This window comes from Mastacembelus armatus, chromosome 6, assembly GCF_900324485.2.
Source record: "Mastacembelus armatus chromosome 6, fMasArm1.2, whole genome shotgun sequence".
Classification (NCBI taxonomy): domain Eukaryota; kingdom Metazoa; phylum Chordata; class Actinopteri; order Synbranchiformes; family Mastacembelidae; genus Mastacembelus; species Mastacembelus armatus.
This window is the reverse complement of record NC_046638.1, coordinates 19,910,933-19,930,549: the sequence shown is the minus strand read 5'-3', so window position 1 is coordinate 19,930,549 and position 19,617 is coordinate 19,910,933. Positions and strand designations below refer to the sequence as shown.

Genomic DNA, 19,617 nt, shown 5'->3' with positions numbered 1-19,617 from the left:
GTCTACTGGGGCCTGATGACAGAGAATCCATCTCTTGTCATGCAGACACATATTAAGTATTTAATATGTATTTAAAGTATTGTAACAACCAAAAGATTCATGGGAGGCTACCATATTTATTTCAGTCATAGATGCCCTAGGCTTTGTGCCAGCCAAACATGATGCCAATATTCCTATTGGATATTGGAGGTGCAAAGCCCTATTGTTTCTGTAAGTGTTTTTACATATACATTGCTATAGCCACGCCCAATGCAACCACAGGGGGGCACAATCCAGTGGCTTCATGTGCCGGTCCCAAGTCCGGGGAAATGCAGAGAGTTGTGTCAGGAAGAGCATCTGAATCTAAGCCAAATCAAACACGCAAATCACAAATATGACTTCCATACCGGATTGGTCGCGGCCCGTGTTAACAACAATAGCCACTGTTGCTGTTGACTTACAGGGTGCCAGTGGAAATTAGACTACTGTTGGTCGAAGAAGGAGAGGAGGAAGGCGTGTTCATAGCCAAAGAGAGAAGAGGAAGGGCAGGAGTGTAGGACTTAGAGTAGGGACTTTGAATGTAGGGAATACTAGAGAGTTGGCTGATATGATGGAGAAAAGAATGGTGGATATCTTGTGTGTTCAGGAGACCAGGTGGAAAGGTAGCAAGGCCTATAGATTAGGAGCAGGGTTCAAGCTGTTTTATCATGGTGTGGATGGAGAGAGGAATGGAGTAGGAGTTATCCTGAAGGAGGATTTTGCTAGGAATGTTCTGGAGTTGAAGAGAGTGTCAGATAGGGTGATGAGTCTGAAGCTGGAAGTTGAAGGTGTGATGTTGAATGTTGTCAGTGGTTATGCCCCACAGGTAGGATGTGAGTTAGAAGAGAAGGAGAAATTCTGGAGGGAGATGGATGAGGTGATTCGGGGTATCCCTAGTGGTGAGAGAGTGGTGATTGGGGCAGACTTCAATGGACATGATGGTGAGGGCTGTTTCCCTCACCATCATGTCATAAAGGTGACGAGGAAGTGATGGGTAAGTTTGGTATGCAGGACAGGTATGCAGAAGGTAGACCGCAAAAAGGATGAGGAGCATAGGGTGACATAAGAGTGGAGGCACGAGCACACAAGTTGATTACATCTTGTGCAGACGTTACAACCAGAAAGAGATCAGTGACTGCAAAGTAGTGGCTGGGGAGAGTGTAGCAAGACAGCATAGGATGGTGGTGTGTAGGATGACTGGTGGTGAGGAAAATGAAGAGGACAAGGGCAGAGCAGAGGATCAAGTGGTGGAAGTTGAAAAATGAAAATTGTTGTGTGGCTGTCAGGGAGGAGCTGAAACAGGCTCTGGGAGGTCAGGAAGTTCTTCCAGATGACTGGACAGCTACAGCTAAAGTGATCAGGGAGACAGGTAGGAGGGTACCTGGTGTGTCATCTGGAAAGAGGAAAGCAGCTAAGGAGACTTGGTGGTGGAATGAGGAAGTTCAGGAGTGTGTTAAGAGGAAAAGGTTAGCTAAGAAGAAGTGGGACACTGAGAGGACAGAAGAGAACAGACAGGAGTACAGGGAGATGCAGTGTAAAGTGGAAGTAGAGGTGGCAAGGGCCAAACAAAGGGCGTATGAGAATTTGTATGATAGGTTGGACACTAAGGAGGAAGAAGTGGATTTGTACAGGTTGGCGAGGCAGAGAGACAGAGATGGGAAGGATGTGCAGCAGGTTAGGGTGATTAAGGACAGGGATGGAAATGTGTTGACAGGTGCCACAAGTGTGATGGAAAGATGGAAGGAATACTTTGAAGAGTTGATGAATAAGGAAAATGTTAGAGAGCACAGAGTAGAAGAGGTGACTGTTGTGGAGCAGGAAGTAGCAAAGATCAGTAAGGATGAAGTGAGGAAGGCGCTGAAGAGTGGAAAGGTCCTGATGACATACCTGTGGAGGTATGGAAGTGTATATTGTGGCAGTAGAGTTTTTGACTGGGCTACTTAACAAGATCTTGGAGAGTGAGAGGATGCCTGAGGAATGGAGAAGTGTGCTGGTGCCCATCTTTAAGAACAAGGGAGACGTGCAGAGTTGTGGAAACTAGAGAGGAATAAAGCTGATGAGTCACACAATGAAGTTATGGGAAAGAGTAGTGAAGGATAGGCTGAGGTCAGAAGTGAGCATTTGTGAGCAGCAGTATGGTTTCATGCCAAGAAAGAGAACCACAGATGCAATATTTGCTTTGAGAATGCTGATGGAGAAGTACAGAGAAGGCCAGAAGGAGCTGCATTGTGTCTTTGTAGATTTGGAAAAAGTGTATGACAGGGTGCCGAGAGAGGAGCTGTGGTTTTGTATGAGGAAGTCTGGAGTGGCAGAGAAGTATGTTCAAGTGGTGCAGGACATGTATGAGAGCTGTAAGACAGTGGTGAGGTGTGCTGTAGGGGTGACAGAGGAGTTCAAGGTGGAGGTGGGACTGCACCAAGGATCGGCTTTGAGCCCCTTCTTGTTTGCTGTGGTGATGGACAGGCTGACAGAGAGGTGGAGGTTTGCTCTGGAAAGGAGAGGAATGAAGGTTAGCTGCAGTAAAACAGAGTACGTGTGTAAATGAGAGGGACTCAAGTAGAACGGTGAGGTTACAGGGAGTAGAAGTGAAGAAGGTGGAGGATTTTAAGGACCTAGGGTCAACAGTCCAGAGCAACGGAGAGTGTGGAAAAGAAGTGAAGAGACGTGTGCAAGCAGGTTGGAACGGGTGGAGGAAAGTGTGATGTGTGACAAGAGAGTGTCAGCAAGAATGAAAGGAAAGGTGGACAAGACAGTGGTGAGACCAGCAATGTTGTCTGGTTTAGAGACAGTGGCACTGAGAAAAAGACAAGAGGCAGAGCTGGAGGTAGCAGAGCTGAAGATGTTGAGGTTCTCTCTGGGAGTGACGAGGATGGATAGGATCAGGAATGAGGACATCAGAGGGACAGCTCATGTTAGATGTTTTGGAGAAAAAGCCAGGGAAGCCAGATTGAGATGGTTTGGACATGTTCAGAGGACGGACAGTGAACACATTGGTAAAAGGATGCTGAGGTTAGAGCTGCCTGGAAGGCGGCCTAGTGGAAGACCAAAGAGGAAGTTCTTGGATGTAGTGAAGGAGGACATGAGGTTAGTTGGTGTGGGTGAGGAGGATACAGAGGATAGGGTTAAATGGAGGCAGATGATTCGCTGTGGAGACCCCTGAAGGGAGGGGCCGAAAGGGAAAAAAGAAAATTGGTATAGGCACGCCCAACAGGAAGTGATGTATTTAGGATTTTGTGTGTTTTCACACAATGGAATTTAACATCTTACATCTTTCATGAGATTCAAGCCAAATTTGGTATATGTGATGTCAAATATTTGCAGATGTCAGATTGTGAGCAGACTGACATAGAGCAACTGGTGGTGGTAAGCTAGCAATTAGCACTTCCTTTGTCTAAAGGTTGTGAAATTTGGCACACACTCAGTAGGTCTGTACATTTGATGGACATCCTGTATTGAGAGTGCAATATTGGATGGCGACATGTCAGGGCTTGTGAACCACCAGCTGTATTTCTTTATGTGACTTAAATGTCAGGGGGCAGCACAGTACTCAGGGTTTGTTTGATTTTTGTAGATGTTTACACACAATGAAAAACACAAACACATTTCTGGAGGTAAACAAACTAGTCCAGATTAGTTTAGTGGAAGTTTTTGGATTCCTTGAATTGTCCCATCTAATCTTCCCCAGCGCCTCTTGATTTTCTACTCTTTTTGTGTGTGTGTGTGTGTGTGTGTGTTGGGACATTAGAATGGCGAGGGAGGGGGGTGACAGCAGTTGTTAAGGAATCGTCATGGTTACCGCCACCCAGGGACAATGTTTGGCTGGGATCGCTCTGCTGTGTTAAAGACTGAATAGAATCCTGAGGTGCACATGCATGTACGTGCTTATACACTGATACAGTGAACACTCACAACATGTCATCACCCAATAGGATTTACTTCTGAATGAGCAGTGAGGAAATTATCATCTAAAGCAAAAATTATCCATTATCAGATTAGCTGTGTTAAACAAGAGACCATTAGAGGAAGTCATGGAAATGTCTCTGTTGCCTCTTTTACAAAGCACTGCTGGCCATCTTAATTTACTGGGCTGTGAAGTGCAAGCAGAACACGAGGTAACACTAAGGGAAGACATGAGGGGAGCTCCAGAGGGCAACTCAGGTATATATGGAAAACTATTTATAATGGAATCCAAGAGACTGTCCTTTTTATTGCTGCTTGATTTTTCTTGCAGTGAAGTGGTGAAGTGGAATTTATAGACATATACCTTTTGTGTGTTTTTGTAAATATCTATTGTTCCGTTCTGTGAGTGGGTTGATGTGCATGTGTGCTATGTGTGACCAAATGGGAGTGTAAAAAGTGGGTTTGCCCTACTAACTCTGCCCCCAGTGCGAGCCCCTTCATCCTCCCCTTGTTGTCATGCACAGGCGCTCTCTCTTTGGCACAAAGTAGGCTGGCAGCACAAGAGCCATGTGTTTTGGCTCCATGCTTTGAAGGCCTCAAAAAAAAAGACTTTTCAGAACTGTTTCTGAGAAACGTTGTGCAAAGAGAGAGAGAGAGAGAGAGAGAGATTAAAAAGGGAGTGAAAAAGGGGTGAAATAGAGTGTAAGTGTGAGGGAGAGAGATGGGGAGCAGAAGGAGCTGTAGATGAAAACAAGCTGTCTTCTGTGTGGTGGTTTGATCTCAGCTGTTGAAGGATACCTTTGTTGGACAGTATTTGGAGAGATTCTGCGAGAGCCTCCACAGCAGGTGAGTTTAGAAGGGAAAATATGTGAAAAAGAGAGAGAAAAAGGGTCATGGAATAAGCTTGAAAACACAAAAAAGAGGGAATTGTTTTTATGATAATGCATGATACATGGCCTAATGCCTCATGTTCTTTATAGTTTAATGTACTTGATTGATTTTACTCCCCAGTTCTTCGGTTGTAAAACTGCATTAATGTTCATTTCCTTTTTCATGACTAGCTGTGGGTAAATAGGTTAAGAGGCAAACACAGGGCATGAACTTATGTAATCATTGGTCATTCTTCAGGAGGTATATTTAAGTTTCCTCTGTAACACCTTTATCTCTTCGAAATTTCACTATTGGGATTTCGTTTTTCCCCCTTTCACAGAGGGTGTAATCCTCCGTTGTTTCCCTTCCAATCCAAAGTTATCCACCAACTGTTTCAGTGATGCAGCGTGAGGATCTGTCAGCCAGAGAGGAATTCTCCTACAGCCACGTGCCCACTCTGGAGAGGGGTGGTGGGACACTAGGACGACGGGGTGACAAGGGAACGGAGAGAAGGCCAGAGAGGGGGGAACGGGATAGGTCTGACCGGAACAGCTACACAGTGGACGTGAGGGCCAGTGACCTGCAGCTGGCCCAGCCGGAGCCTCTTAAGCACCCCTGCTTCAGCTACAGGGCCTGGCTCTACAGTGTCCTCATAGGGGTGAGAGGAAAGGTGGTCACGTTCCAAAGGAGGCACACTACAAGATTCAACAATTTGGTTCATAATGCTCAAATTTGAAAAGCTGGGGTGATTGTTCTCTGAAGAGAGGGTATCCCAGTCTTTAAAATTTGAGTGTGATGACAACAAGAAATCTTTATCTGTGCTTCTACATTTACATCAAGATGTTTCCAAACTGATAGTGCTTTAATTAATCACATTGTTCAAAATCATCCAGGTGCTCTAACAGCTCTAATATGAAAAGGCTGACTTTGATCTTCACTGTATGATAATTTCTTTAGTCTGACGAAACAGATACATGAAACTCCCAAACTTTATAACAGGAGATATGAATGGATCTGATGGAATTGCTTCCTGCCAGTATTTAAAATGACAGCAGTTTGTCTTGGACACGTGTGTTGCATTACATCAGGTTAACTGGGACACACTTGAGATTTATGTCTTTTTGTATTTATGTGCGTGTCTGTGTGTGTGTGCATGTGTGTGACTATTTTAAATTAATTGTGCTGTGCTGCCTTTCCTTCTGAACGCATTTTTGAGTGTCTACATTTGTATGTCCATGTATGTCTGTTTGCATATGTGTGTGTCCTCAGGGCAGTCTGCTCATCACATCTGGTTTCTCTCTGTACCTGGGAAATGTGTTTCCCGTTGCCATGGACTACCTGCGCTGCGCCTCCGGCTCTGTAAGTGACCATCACGCAAGTTTGATCACTGTCACATTCATATGCTAATATTACCTCTCCAAAGTCTCTTCTAGCTTAATGAGTTTATACACATTATTTAGATTAGGCTGCCATGTCAAATTGCCAGTAACTTCATTTTGTCCACATCTGTCCACATCTGCTAAACAGAAACTCAGCAGCTCATTTGTTGACCTTCCTCACAGGGTTTTCCAGCAGCGATTGCTAGTTTTGCCATTGCCAAGAACAGGCATGTTGCTGTGAGTAAATAATGAGCACACTTAAAGCAAAAGAAATAATTCTGTTTTGATGGATTTTTTAAATTGAGGTTCCTTGACACACTTGGGGTTGATATTAATGTATCATGTATTCTTGTTTTTTGCCAAGGTGTCAGATTTCCAGGTGGTGTATGTGTCAACATTTGCTGTGACAACCACCTGTCTGGTTTGGTTTGGTTGTAAACTGGTCCTGAACCCCTCTGCTGTGAATGTAAATCTTTTATATAAATATGAAGAGAATATTTGTGCATATACTGGTCAAGCATTTCTTGCTATTTCCTTTCTTCAGTCTTCTGCTTTTGTATCTTTGCTGTGTGTTTTCTCAGATAAACTTTAACCTCATCTTGATGATTTTGCTCGAAGTGCTGATGGCCAGTACTGTCATCCTGTCAGCCCGCTCTGCAGAGGATTGCTGTTGCCATAGGAAGGTGTGTGTGTGTGTGTGTGTGTGTGTGTGTGTGTGAGTGTGGGTGTTTATGAGTGATTGACATCCCTTGTTCCCCCCGTTTGAGGTTTCTGCCCTCTTGCTTTCACTCTAACTTTCAGTGTTTCGTCATAACTTTTCAAGTCTTTCTGGTCATCTTGTAGACGGTGTCTTATGACAGACCTGTGGTTATAACGCCTGCAGTCTTCCCCACACGACTCCTTAAGGCATATTCTGTGAGTAGTTTGCAGTTTCTCTGCATAAAATCTTGCTGTATGCTTCCAGTGTGTCTATTCATTGAACATTGTGGCATTTCTCTAAAAGGTGATTGAAGTGATTGTGGGAATTTCTGCTGTGTTTGGAGGCATTATTGCCCTGAACATGGATGCTTTGCTGCCTGGCCCCTACTTGTCTGTCACATTTTTCTGGATCCTTGTGGCTGTAAGTTGTTCTTACTAAAGCTTTGTTTTTTTTCAATATCACAGACACGCAGTTAAAAACCAAGATCTCACCCATCACTGGACTTCAATAACTTTGTGTCTTTAATCCTTTGCAGTGTTTTCCTAGTGCTATTGCAACTCATGTTGTATCAGAATACCCCAACAAATGTTTGGTGAGTACAGGACAATATTCTATGTGTTGGAGCCTCAGTCTTTAGATTACTAAGTACAATAAAAAAGGGGATAAATATATTTAAAGCATTAGTGTGACAAGTTAAAATAATATATTTTAAGCTCAAATAAAATCTTGATGCATAGCGATGTAGGAGAGAGCTCTGTTTTGGTCCTGTTGGAGCTCAATGTATCTATAGACAACACTGTCCTATTTGATAGCCTTAGACAGTGGACAGGTATCTTTGGCTCAACCATGGGGTGGCTCTCCTCTTACCTGACTCATAGAAGTTTTTTCAGTTGCTGTTGGTAAAGATAGGTATGTGTCTGAAACTCCATATTGTGGAGTTCCCCAAAATTGTGTCCTGGGCTCTTTTCTGTTTCTGTCTGCCTTGTAAATTATCACCCTTGGGCACATAATAAAGGGCTACACCACTGATATTCATTTATATACCTTTAAGCATCAAAATATAACAAAATTGTCAGTTTATAATAACCAAAATTATTCATTTGTAAACATAACTGCTAAATAACTGCTAAATTCTTGTGCCTAAGGCAGTTCATGGTCTAGTTCTGTTTCTTATTCTATAAAATCATTTCTACCAAGTTTAGTTGTCATTATAGACAAATCACTGATGCTTGACCAAAATGTTAAGAGACCTATCACAGTCACTTCATTAGTTCTATGAGATCCTCTCATTTGACTGATCAGGCTAACCCTTGTTCAAGGCTTAAAACTAAAGGAAATTTTGTAATGCTCTTCCTTTGGAGTTAATATCTGTGGCCACATTTAAAATGCAATTGAAGACTAACATGTTTAGACTTTTCTTTGTGTAATTTTGTGTATTTATTTAGAATGTTGTTATTCATTTCTGTATTTATGTCTGTTGCCTATGACTATGAAGGATAATCTTCATAGTGATAACAAAATTTCTCAGTGAAAAACTTTTTCAATTTCCTCTTTTTCTGAGTCTGTTAACTTGTTTTTCCTTTTTCTCTGTTCCTCTTTTTTCTTGTTTCCGGGTGTCTCAGGTGGAGGTACTGATTGCCATCAGCAGTGTGACATCTCCCCTCCTCTTTTCAGCCTCCGGCTTCCTCTCTTGCAGTGTGATCAGCTTTATTGAAATTTTTTTGCATGATGTGCCTACAGCCAAGGTGAGTTTAATGAAGTGAAAATTTCCCTGAGGTATGCAGTGTGCAGGTGTGACCTGCCCATCACGATCTTATTTGCATAAGCAACACGGACACATTTTAGAGAAACCTTGAAGTTACTGTTGATAAATTTCACTTAGAAACATCTAATTTCACCAACATGCATGTGTTTTTGTGTTCAGCAATCCTATGACATCCTGCTGCTGATTCTGATGGTGCTGCTGCTGGTGCAGGCAGTTCTAACTTCAGCCACTGTGGTGCACTGTGCCTCCTACAAGAGTCAGCTCCGCATGGGGGCTACAGACTGTGATGACAGCATGCACAACCCAACCCATTACTCTGAGGTATGGCAGATAAAAGCAGTTTAGCAGTTATAAACAAAATGGGTAAAATTGTCTGTTTGTTCTTTTCTCTGCCTTTCTGTCTCTCCACCTTTAACAAAAGACAACTGTGAATGTAGTATTATTACACATTTACATCAATATTGTTAAACTCACCAGCTATGCTCAAGAAAGTGGTAATAAAATATAGCATTGTAACAATCAATGACTTTGTTGTACACGCACAAATGACAGTGTGCTGTTAATTTTTTCACACATCAATTATCTCTATATTGTCACCTGTCCCCTTCAACATTTCATCTCATTCCTTGGCCTTCTCCTTTTTCCTGTTTTGCCTATTCAGCAGCAGGCATCCAATGGGACTCTGCAGGATTTTGACAAAGACAGAGCATGGAAAGCAGTTGTGGTTCAAATGGCCCAGTGAACTTTGTTAGATTACATGGAGATGTTTGATGGCAAGTAGAAAAAGCAGTAATAAAAACATGCTATGCAGCAAGCACAAGTGTAAATCTTAAAACAGAGACTATTATAGGTAAGTAGGAAACATTATGTATTTAAAGCAAGAAAACATGGTGAATCACAGACAAAAAAAAGTTTGGATTTGGATTTTCTGGCTTTTTATAATTGTGGGTTGCTTACTCTATGAGGCAATGTTCTGGGAATTAAACTATTCTTTTGTGTTTGAGCATTGGTGACATCAACACCATATACTGTAGGTAAACACAAAATCATGTGCCCTGGGAATAACCAGAGTTTTATGTTGTCTCAAAATATTTTATGTTGTTTTACACAGTGAGTGCACACAACTGAATTTATTCTGGATTTAATAGATGAGTAACTTGGTGAGCAACATTCCCTGGATTGCACTGCAGGTGAAAATATATTTATGACATTTGTAAGGAAAAACTCCTAAAACAACTAATGAAACATATTTAAATTTTGCAGATACTCTTTTCAACTTAGCACTCTCATAACATCAGTGGAGCATAACTAAATGCATATACTGAAGTACTGTACTTAAGTACAGTTGAAGGTACTTCTTTACTAGTTACTCGCCTAGTTACTTTTCTAGTTACTTTCTTTTCAAGTTTCATAATCTTCCTGTCCAGTCAATATTTTAAACATGTTTTTAGCATGTGAAGCTGCAAATTAAACCATCTACAGTTTAGAAAGTACTTAAAGTTGGTCCAATTTAGGCTACATAAAATTAGCAGTAATATTAATCCAAAATCACTAGAATTTGAATAGGAGTCTTCTACTCCCAGTATTATAGTATTTTCAGTGTGGTATTTCTTCTTTTATCGAAGTAAAATAAAATCTGAACACTTCCTCCACTATTTGACAGTACATTATTTTGTATTAGTATTGGCAAAAGAATACATCATAAATTGACATCATTTCTGTCTGTAAAAAAATAGGTTTGTCATGAACTGTATGCAAATGTGTTTGTATATTATTTCTAGATATTTTTCTTGCTTAATATTGCTCACTTAATAAATGTCTAGAGATGTTCTCATTGTGTTCTCATTATTGTTGCTCTCACATTGGTTTGCTGTGTTAATTATTTAATTTCTTTCCACTGTTAATTTTCTCAGATCCCTCTGCTCCATTTTACGTTAGCCACTGCAGATGTAATTCTATTCTTTCCCTCCGTTCCATATAAGCTTATGCCTCAAAAGGACTAGATTAAACACTGGCCAAACAGTGTAGGCTATAGCTCAAGATTTACATTTGTAAACAGTTTCAGCCAGTTTTGGTTTACCAACAGCTGAAGCACACACAGTGGCTCTGTTATTAGGTACCCTGATCCAAGCCAGTACATCTATTATTCTATAAAATATGACACTAGTAATGTTTTGCTTTTTACATTCAACTGTTTTAGCACTAAGGCCATTGGTAGTGGTGGTTTTATACAGAAACTGCATTATACTCAAAGGTGTTCCTAATATTCTGTTCTATTCAGTTTCAATCAAATGTATTATATAAGAGAACAGCTCCATAATAACAGACATGATGCTTCTTCTTTTTTTTTTTTTTTCATTCTTCTGCATTTTTCATCATACCACCATGACAGGACACAGGCAGTTGTAATTCATCTCAGACATGAAGATCACCAGGATCTCTGCAAACAACAAAGTGAGAGGGAGAGAAAGAGAGAAAGAGAGAGAGAGAGAGACAGAGGGAGACAGCCAGAGAGAGAGAGAGAGACTATATATGGAAACAAACAGGGTGAGCAGCGGCTGCCGAACCGGTGGAAACCGGCTTGAGGAAAAACGTACTTGTGGCACAGTCCAGCTGACGAACATCGGGGGCGCGCTCACTGTCACTTGTAGCCACCAGACTCCAGCTGAGAGCCAGAGGATGCTGGAGCTTACAACCCCACAAGATGCCGTGACGTGACTAATAATCAATATTATCAATAATAATCAATATTAGCATAAATCCATTTATTTATACTGTTTCCCTATAAACCCGCCCTTTGTGAAGTCTCTAACCTGTTGGATTTGATGTCCGCCCCATCATCCTCTAAGTGATGATGCTCAGAAAAGTGAGACCTGACACCCACCTGCTGGCCACGCCCACTGAGTTTGAATGACACGCATCCTTCCCAGTAGCTGTTGGCACGTGTGTGTGGTCAGTCCCACACTCAGAGATGCTGAACCTATCAATATGACAGCTAAAGCCCATCAGCGCCCTGTCGTTGGGTTGTAGACTACACGGACAGAGGAGTTGCAGTAGTCAATCTGTGCTTAAAACCATATAGGCCTAAATAGAGAGCTCCATAATCTAGTACACTACAATACCACAGTAACCATCTAATAACATTAGATTTCCCCCTCAGGGGGGAAAAGTACAGAATCTTGATGTGTTTGCTCATCCCTTGTTTCTGTGGAAGAGGCAGGGCGGGGAGCGGAGAGGAGAGGAGAGGGTTGGAGGGAGGGGAGCTGGAGGCTGGAGGGGTGGAGGCGGAACAAACCGGTGTGCTCGGATACATACTGTAGCTGCTCGCCCGCACTGCAGATTAACTCTTACCGTGCCGGCAGATGCTTCGGAGAGACCTGGTGAGTGAATTTTATTGTTTTCCCACTGCATGCACATATCTGGGTGTGTTAACGCCAGAGGAGGAAGTGATGGCTTTTCCGGCGCGACTCTTTCCAGTGCGGACAGGTGGACAGCTGATGCAGGTATCAGCATCTCAGAGGATCTCCTCTCTCTCTCTCTCTCTCTCTCTCTCTCTCACACACACACACACACACACACACACACACATTTGATGTCTAGCGGCTCGTCTCCGGCTGGCTGTTCGGGAGCTATCCGCTGCTCAGGTGCTGAAACGGTTCGTCGTCTGCAGGCAGCTGCGGCTCGCTGCAATGCAACGTCTCCGGTGAAGTGTGGTCCTCCTGGTTGTGATTCTCCCAGTGTCCTGGACCCTGACAGCTGTTAGGACACAGCAGTGGTCCTAGCACAACACGAGCTAACTAGAACACACTGATCTTCTCACCCTTATGAAATGTTCCTCCCGTGTTCCCATAGTGACTTACCGACAGTCAAACCTAAGAAAACACAGACCATACTTTATGCTGTGTATCTGTCTTGTGTGTAGTATTAGTACAAAATAGTATTTCTTTTCAACTTCCCATTGCTATCATTTCCTATATGTAGCCTACTAAATCAGATTTGTCTGAGAACAAGTGTCAGAGCCATGTGCACTGAAAGTTCGTCCCTCCTCAGGCATCATCTAATTCATAAAGAATGAGCCCAGCTCCTTCCTCTGTTGTCCTGAGCTCAGTGTCTTTGTGGCCAGCTCTACTGTTCGCAGCTGAGTGGGATGCTGTAGTAGTCAAGGAATGTGGGATTCCCTCTCTAAATACTGGTATCATGGTACAACTGAGAGGCATAATCTGTCAGGCTGGAGCACTGCCAATAACCCACAGACAGCGGTGCAGCCTCTAACTGTGCATCTAAAATGTGGTGCTGCTCCTTTAAATTTAAATTATGCAAAGTTGTTCTCCTCTGATCTTCCTTAAGACAGGTTTTGAGGATGTGAACAAAGTAACCTTGTTTGACATCAGGCAGTATATGCAGAAAAGAGTGTAAAATCTTTACTGTATGTATTGTAATCCCATAAGGGACCCATAACTTACCCCCTTTTTCAGGTAGAACACCAATTACTGCATAATGTCTGCATGTAATGTATGTAGGCTTGAATAATGTTTGCAGATAAAGAAATCCTTATGGTGTGGATGAGTGCAAGAGTGTAACATGTAACTGCGAATCCACAGTCTTAAGGTTCCCCTCTACAGCATACTGAGTAGGCTACACTTTCCAGCACTGGAGTAGAGGGCTTGGTTTTAAAGGCTTTCATAGATGATCTGTGTTTTTGCATAATGGAAGATAAGTCAGACAAGGGCAGAGGGAGTAATGGAGAGTGAAAGCGCTGGAGGGAGTGTGAAACAGTGGTGATTGTTGATGGGAAAGGGTGATGAATTCACAGTGCTCTTAAAGGACATTCACATAACCTTCAAGCAAAATGAGCATGCAGCAGACTCTGATGCACACCACATAAGTACAGGGAGAACACATGCTTGCACATGTGTGTGTGTATGTATGTATGTATATATGTATACACAATTGCACACTCACACACACACACACACACACACACACACACTGAGCTACACATGACAAGACATCACACTGACAAATGCCTGCATTCACCTGACATCCTAGTGTGCACGTGGTGTTCCACAGAGGTAATAACCACCAGGAGTCCAGAGAGGGGGGCACAAATTTGGGATAACAGTCAGTGTCCAAGTAGCAAGGGTCTTCATTTTTCCAGTAGAACACTGTATAAAATTACTGAATTAATCTGTTTTTTAAATCAATTTCAGTTTAGCATATTCCCCAGAGAGTAAACTTTAATGAGCTTGCTCCATCAAAGATAAATATGCCCCTTAAACGTAGCCACATTGACACACTCCACTAGGCAGAGAGTGAGGTTTAGCTGTCCTCAGCCACACCACTGCATTATAAAGGACAATACATGGGAACACATGGGAAAGCTTTTCTGAGAAGGTGTAAGACAAAATTTCCGTATCACTCATTTAAAAAGCAGTTGCACTAATTATGTCTTGTACTTATGTTTGCAGAAATGGCATCATGTATCCCACTGTACACACAACCATCCTAAATGGTTATCTGTCTTTTAGGAAAGGACTGGTCAGAGCTACTCTTGACTGAACTTTACGTGAAGAACTCTTCAGCCAAGCATCACACTGTCTGAGAATCGCAAGGACGCCTCTTAAACTCAGCTCATTCTTCAACCTGCCACAGACAGCACAAGGACTGAGACCAGGCTCTCTGCAGGTGGGGTAAAACAGAGGCATGCAGACCGAAGAGGCTGAGCGAGGAGTGTGATTAACTCTGTTCTTCTAAACGAGAAGAGCTGAGGGAAATTGTAGGAAACCCAAAGCTTTGAGGAACACAAGCCCCAAAGTATGATCCGCTTCTTTCCCGCACATGGTGACAGGGGCTGAGGTCGGCCACACATTTCTTAGTGTGTGTGCCTATGAGTAGCAGACTGTGTTGAGGAGTATTTAACTACACCAGGGAGCATCTGGCCTCACCTCCAGCCCAGTGGGGGTTGTAGTGTGTGTCCTTTGTGTTCCGGATGCAGAACATCTTCGATCAAAACCTAGACATGGCCACAGCTCTACTTGCTGGCGAGAAGTTGAAGGAGCTCATCCTACCGGGCTCCTCTCAAGATGAGAAGGGCGGGGCACTGGCCGGCCTTATGGTGCAGCTCAAACTGGAGTTGCCCTTTGATCGTGTTGTTACTATAGGAACAGTCATCATCCCCATCCTGCTGGTCACACTCGTCTTCACCAGAAACTTTGCAGGTGAGATGTTCAGCCACTAGAGGGGGTTCATTGCAAATGCCAGGGTGTCTCATTTACAACAGCAGCTCTCAATGGACCAAGGTACAGTTTGTGAAATAATCCAGATAAGAAGTGTAAGTAGCAGATTTGGCAGGGAAGGGAAAAGGGGCAGTGCACTGGAAGTGCAGAAAAAGAGAGAAAGAAAGGGCTAAAGAGTGAGGAAGAGAGATATGATGGGATGGATTTTAGGGAGGGAGATGAGAGGGTTTTTAGTCAGAAAGCAGTGAAAGCGATAGATGGGAGGGATGTTAGTTCACTGCTGAGTCAGGCTCTCTGCAGAGCAGCATTTAACCAGCTGGGACTGAGCATTTAACCAGAAAGATGTGGGTGTTCAGACAACTCTGAATTTTAACTCCTTATGTTTTTTTCCAATAACAAGAAGGGCATTTTCTAACAATTTATTGTTTGTATATATAAATACAATTTTTATTCAGTCTTTTCCCTGCCTTTTGCCTGAAGAGAGCTGGGATAGGCTTCAGCAGATCCCTCTGACCCTAATAGGAATAAGGGGTATAGATAACGGATGGAGGGATGTTTATTCAGAGACCAATTAAAACCATTTGTGCTGTTAAATTTGGCTGCACTGTACAAGCCTCCAACGGTTAAAAGTGGACTTGCTGCAACTCTTAAAAGAAGCTGAACTGATAGAAAACAACTGTGACAGATAGGAATGTTCTCACTTCCTCTATCTGACCATGGCCAGTGCTGCTATGATTTCAACAGTCAGTGTGATTATTGTCAAGGACATACAACACTTTGTGCTGATCAGATAAATGATTCTAAAAGTGACTTTCTTAAACATCTGCTTACCTGACCTTTTAACATGTTGTTCATGTGTACTATTGCTAAATTGTGTCTTGGAGAGTTTTTATGTTGCCAAATATTACAATGTAACTGAACAAAAACTAAGAGCTGGAATGTAGACTAAAACATTCCTCTTTCTGCTAGTATACTTAAATTGTAAGATAGATATGAACATCAAACTTACTGATTATAAGTCTGAAGTAAGATTATAAGTTTTATAAGTTAAGCTCTTTCTCTGTGCCTTCCTCAGAGGAGTCCATATACTGTTACACACCACACAACTTTACCAGAGACCAGGCACTATATGCAAGAGGCTACTGCTGGACAGAGCTGCGTGATGCTATACCTGGTGTGGAGTCTCACCTTTGGCCTTCGCTATTTGAACACAAGTTCCTGCCCTATGCTCTGCTAGCCTTTGCGGGAATCATGTACATTCCTGCTTTGGGCTGGGAGTTCCTCGCATCTACACGGCTCACTTCAGAGCTCAATTTCTTGCTTCAAGAGATTGATAACTGCTATCATCGAGCTGCTGAGGGCCGAGCCCCAAAGATTGAGAAGCAAATCCAGTCCAAAGGACCTGGCATAACAGAGCGAGAGAGGAGGGAGATTATAGAGAATGCAGAGAAGGAGAAGAGCCCTGAGCAGAACCTGTTTGAGAAATACTTAGAGAGACGAGGCCAAAGTAATTTTCTGGCTAAGCTATACCTGGCACGCCATCTGGCTATTATCTGCCTCAGTTCCATCCCCATTTCCTACCTGAGCGCCTACTATGCCCGCCAAAGGCAGAATGAGTTCACCTGTGCTCTGGGTGAGCCCCCAGACATTAGCAGCTATCCAGAGCTTAAGCTCAGGGTCAACTGTAAGCTGCCTGCTGTTCAGCTACAGCGCATCATGGCAGCAGTAGACATAGCTCTGCTGTGCACCATGAACCTCATTATCCTGGTTAATCTGCTGCATTTGTTTGTGGTGCGCAAGTCCAACTTTGTATTTGACAAACTGCATAAAGTCGGTATTAAAACGCGCCGACGCTGGCAGAAGTCTCAGTTTTGTGATATCAACATCCTGGCCATGTTCTGCAACGAGAACAGGGACCACATCAAGTCGCTCAACCGGCTGGACTTTATCACTAATGAGAGTGACCTCATGTATGATAATGTGGTCAGGCAGCTGCTGGCTGCACTTGCACAGTCCAACCATGACGCTACACCCACAGTGAGGGATTCAGGGATACAAACACTTGATCCCAACACAGACCCTTCTGATCTCAGAGAGGGAGAAATGGGTGGGGAGCCACTGGTCATCAAACGGCCCCGCAAGAAGATGAAATGGATCCCAACCTCCAATCCTCTTCCTCAGTCATTCAAGGTAAGACAGCCATCCAACATTAATTTGCACTGGGAACTGCAACATTAAAAATAGTATTGTACTGATGACTAGGAGTAATAATAATAATAATACATTTTATTTATAAAGCACTTGATATTTTAAGAAAAAATCTCAAAGTGCTACAAAAAAAAGGAAATCATAATGACATACAATACAACAATTTAGTGAGTAAAATAATACTTACTTGAAGAACTTGTTCAGTTCATATTATAATGTATTAAGCTGTTTCTAACTGAGGTTTTTACTAAGAACCTTTTTCTCTGAACAGGCACAGGAACTGGTTTTCACTTAGGGCTTCTAACACTTCTAACAGTACTTCAGCCCTGCTCTAGTTGGTTCCTCTGACCATTTGAACCCCTGTGAAGCTCTGATATAATGGCCCATTGTGTTTTCTGTCCTTTGTAAAGGAACCACTTACCCTGACACGTCTGGAAAATAACGCAAAGCCTGAAAAACCTAAACCCCTCAGAAGAAAGACAGTGGCAGACAGCTTGATTGCACCACTTCTGGATAGCAAGAGCACACAATATCCTACAACAAAAGGTATGCAAGACTATAAACGGTAGGTCTGTGACATGTTAAGAAACAAATTTAATTAAACCATGTTCACCATGTCAACTTTATACGTTGTTAATAGATAAATGTTTTGTTTACAGATTGGTAACTGCCTTTCTGCTGTAGTGCTCTACCTCCTTTTAAGGCCATCTGTTCATTTTCAATCATAGACCTAAGTGGGATGGAGAAAAAGCACAACCGGAACTTCTCTCTGGATGTCCACCCATACATGCTGACCATCCGAAAACCCAAGGTGGAAGCAACAACATCAGAGCCTCTGCCCTCAGAGCACAACATGGATGCAGTGTATCTTGAAGGCACACACACTGTTGTTCATGTGTCTGGTGCAGTTACAGGTAAGCCTGTTCTCTTCTACTTTTCCTGGTAATTTACCTGAACTCTCTGTGTCAAAGGAATTTACCAGTGGCCACCATACATGACAACAACAGCCCATCCTACTGTACTTGGCCTGCATTCTTCCATGACAGTGCCAGTATAAGTGTGTGAGTGAGTGTGATTGTGTGTGTGGATGGGTGAAATAGTGGGGGAAATAAAGGGAAAAATGGGAAATAGTGTAAAACATGTTGAGTGCAGTTCAGTGTAGAAAAGCTTTATATACAGTAAGTATATAAAGTTTATTAACCACAACATATTGTTATAGCTGTTCAATTACATATATTTAAGCAATACTGCTAACACTACACTGATCAGACAATCACTTTTAGCCTGTAAAAGATAAGTGTAATGGAATATACACAGATAATTAAGCCCCGTTTTGGGAAAGCAAGCTGTAAAACATGATTTTATCTTATCAGATACATTTTTATTTACATCTTAATGTGAGATCCAGCTTGTTAGGTAACAATTTACAGCTAGACATGGTTCTTCCAGTGCAAAATAGGAGTTTTTTTTAGGCAAACACATTCCTCCTATGTTGTCTTTGAGTCTTTGACTCTTTCCGTAATCTTCTTTCTTCCCCATCTGTCATTTCTTACTTGTTTTTCAGAGACTAAGGTTTGCTCTCCAGAATCAACCAGTACTGCCTTTTCTACATTGACCACCACTTCATATGTAAATGGTGTGAGCCCTAACCCACCATCCAGTGAGGATGCACTCAGTCCCAAGCCCTCCCCTCCGCCAATGGAGCCTCTCACCCAGGCAGAAAACCCTGAGTCTGAGCCACCACCCCTAGCCAGAGCCCCCACGCACCAGCTGCTGAGTATACGTCATACTCTCTTTGAGGAAGAGGAGGATGAAGAAAATCGTAGAAATAGACTGGCAGAAAGACCCGGGGAACTCATTGCTGCTGGAGAATGCTAAAGAAGGTGAAGAGGAACATTGACTGAGAGTCTCCCAACACTCCACTCTACGCACATGATCATCACGTCCTATCAGCAGCCTCCTCTACTCTTTTAAAATATCTCACACACTTCTGTGATCAGTAGATTACATGGGAAACTCTTGTAGTTATAAAAAAAAATGTTTAGACTGGAAAATTATTTTGAGAGCATAAATATTTGATGGTTTTGACCAGAATATTACTGTAGGAAATGATGTCACATCCATGTCTCAGGATGACTGTGTACAGCTATTCACCATCCAACAAAACCAGCAGCGATATAACTCAACAGGGTGCTACAGTGCAGGTTCAAACAGCTATATCTATCAGGCATAAAGAAAAGCAGAGTGGTGATTAAAAAATAACATATACTTTATAACATATCTGCAAAGAAGACTGCATTATGGCTTCAAACAATGTATTTTAAACACATATGATAATGCTTAATCCCTTTATCCCAATAACCACGTAGAAAGGTAGCTCACACAACAGAGTTGTCTGCACAATTAATATGCAAGAGATCACAATATATTTGTGGCAATAATGTATGCGCTTGCAGCATCATATTTCACAGAAAGCTAAAAATGTATAAACACAGCATAGGACTCAGTGCTTGTGGGGTGTTTAAAATATAACACACATAT

General features: G+C 42.4%; 2 protein-coding genes across 3 annotated transcripts; both read left to right on the top strand.

Annotated features, from left to right (window-relative positions):
- Window positions 1–4,579: 4,579 nt before the first annotated feature.
- mlc1 (modulator of VRAC current 1) lies at window positions 4,580–10,051 on the top strand. Of its 2 annotated transcripts, XM_026311818.1 has the most exons (12): window positions 4,580–4,764; window positions 5,129–5,446; window positions 6,058–6,147; window positions 6,351–6,404; window positions 6,532–6,633; window positions 6,749–6,850; window positions 7,011–7,082; window positions 7,171–7,287; window positions 7,403–7,459; window positions 8,490–8,612; window positions 8,792–8,953; window positions 9,294–10,051. In XM_026311818.1, exons 2-12 carry the CDS (start codon window positions 5,189–5,191, stop codon window positions 9,372–9,374), a joined length of 1,218 nt encoding a protein of 405 aa, XP_026167603.1. In that variant the 5' UTR covers window positions 4,580–4,764; window positions 5,129–5,188; the 3' UTR covers window positions 9,375–10,051. The 2 variants fall into 2 exon arrangements, with proteins under 2 accessions (XP_026167603.1, XP_026167601.1); XM_026311816.1 differs by lacking the exons at window positions 4,580–4,764; window positions 5,129–5,446 and having other exon boundaries at window positions 5,567–6,147; window positions 9,297–10,051.
- A 4,570-nt stretch (window positions 10,052–14,621) lies between these two features.
- Window positions 14,622–18,954, top strand: panx2 (pannexin 2). Its single transcript, XM_026311997.1, has 5 exons — window positions 14,622–14,850; window positions 15,944–17,058; window positions 17,487–17,622; window positions 17,805–17,990; window positions 18,641–18,954. The coding sequence occupies exons 1-5, from the start codon at window positions 14,622–14,624 to the stop codon at window positions 18,952–18,954; spliced, it is 1,980 nt and encodes a 659-aa protein (XP_026167782.1).
- Window positions 18,955–19,617: the final 663 nt, after the last annotated feature.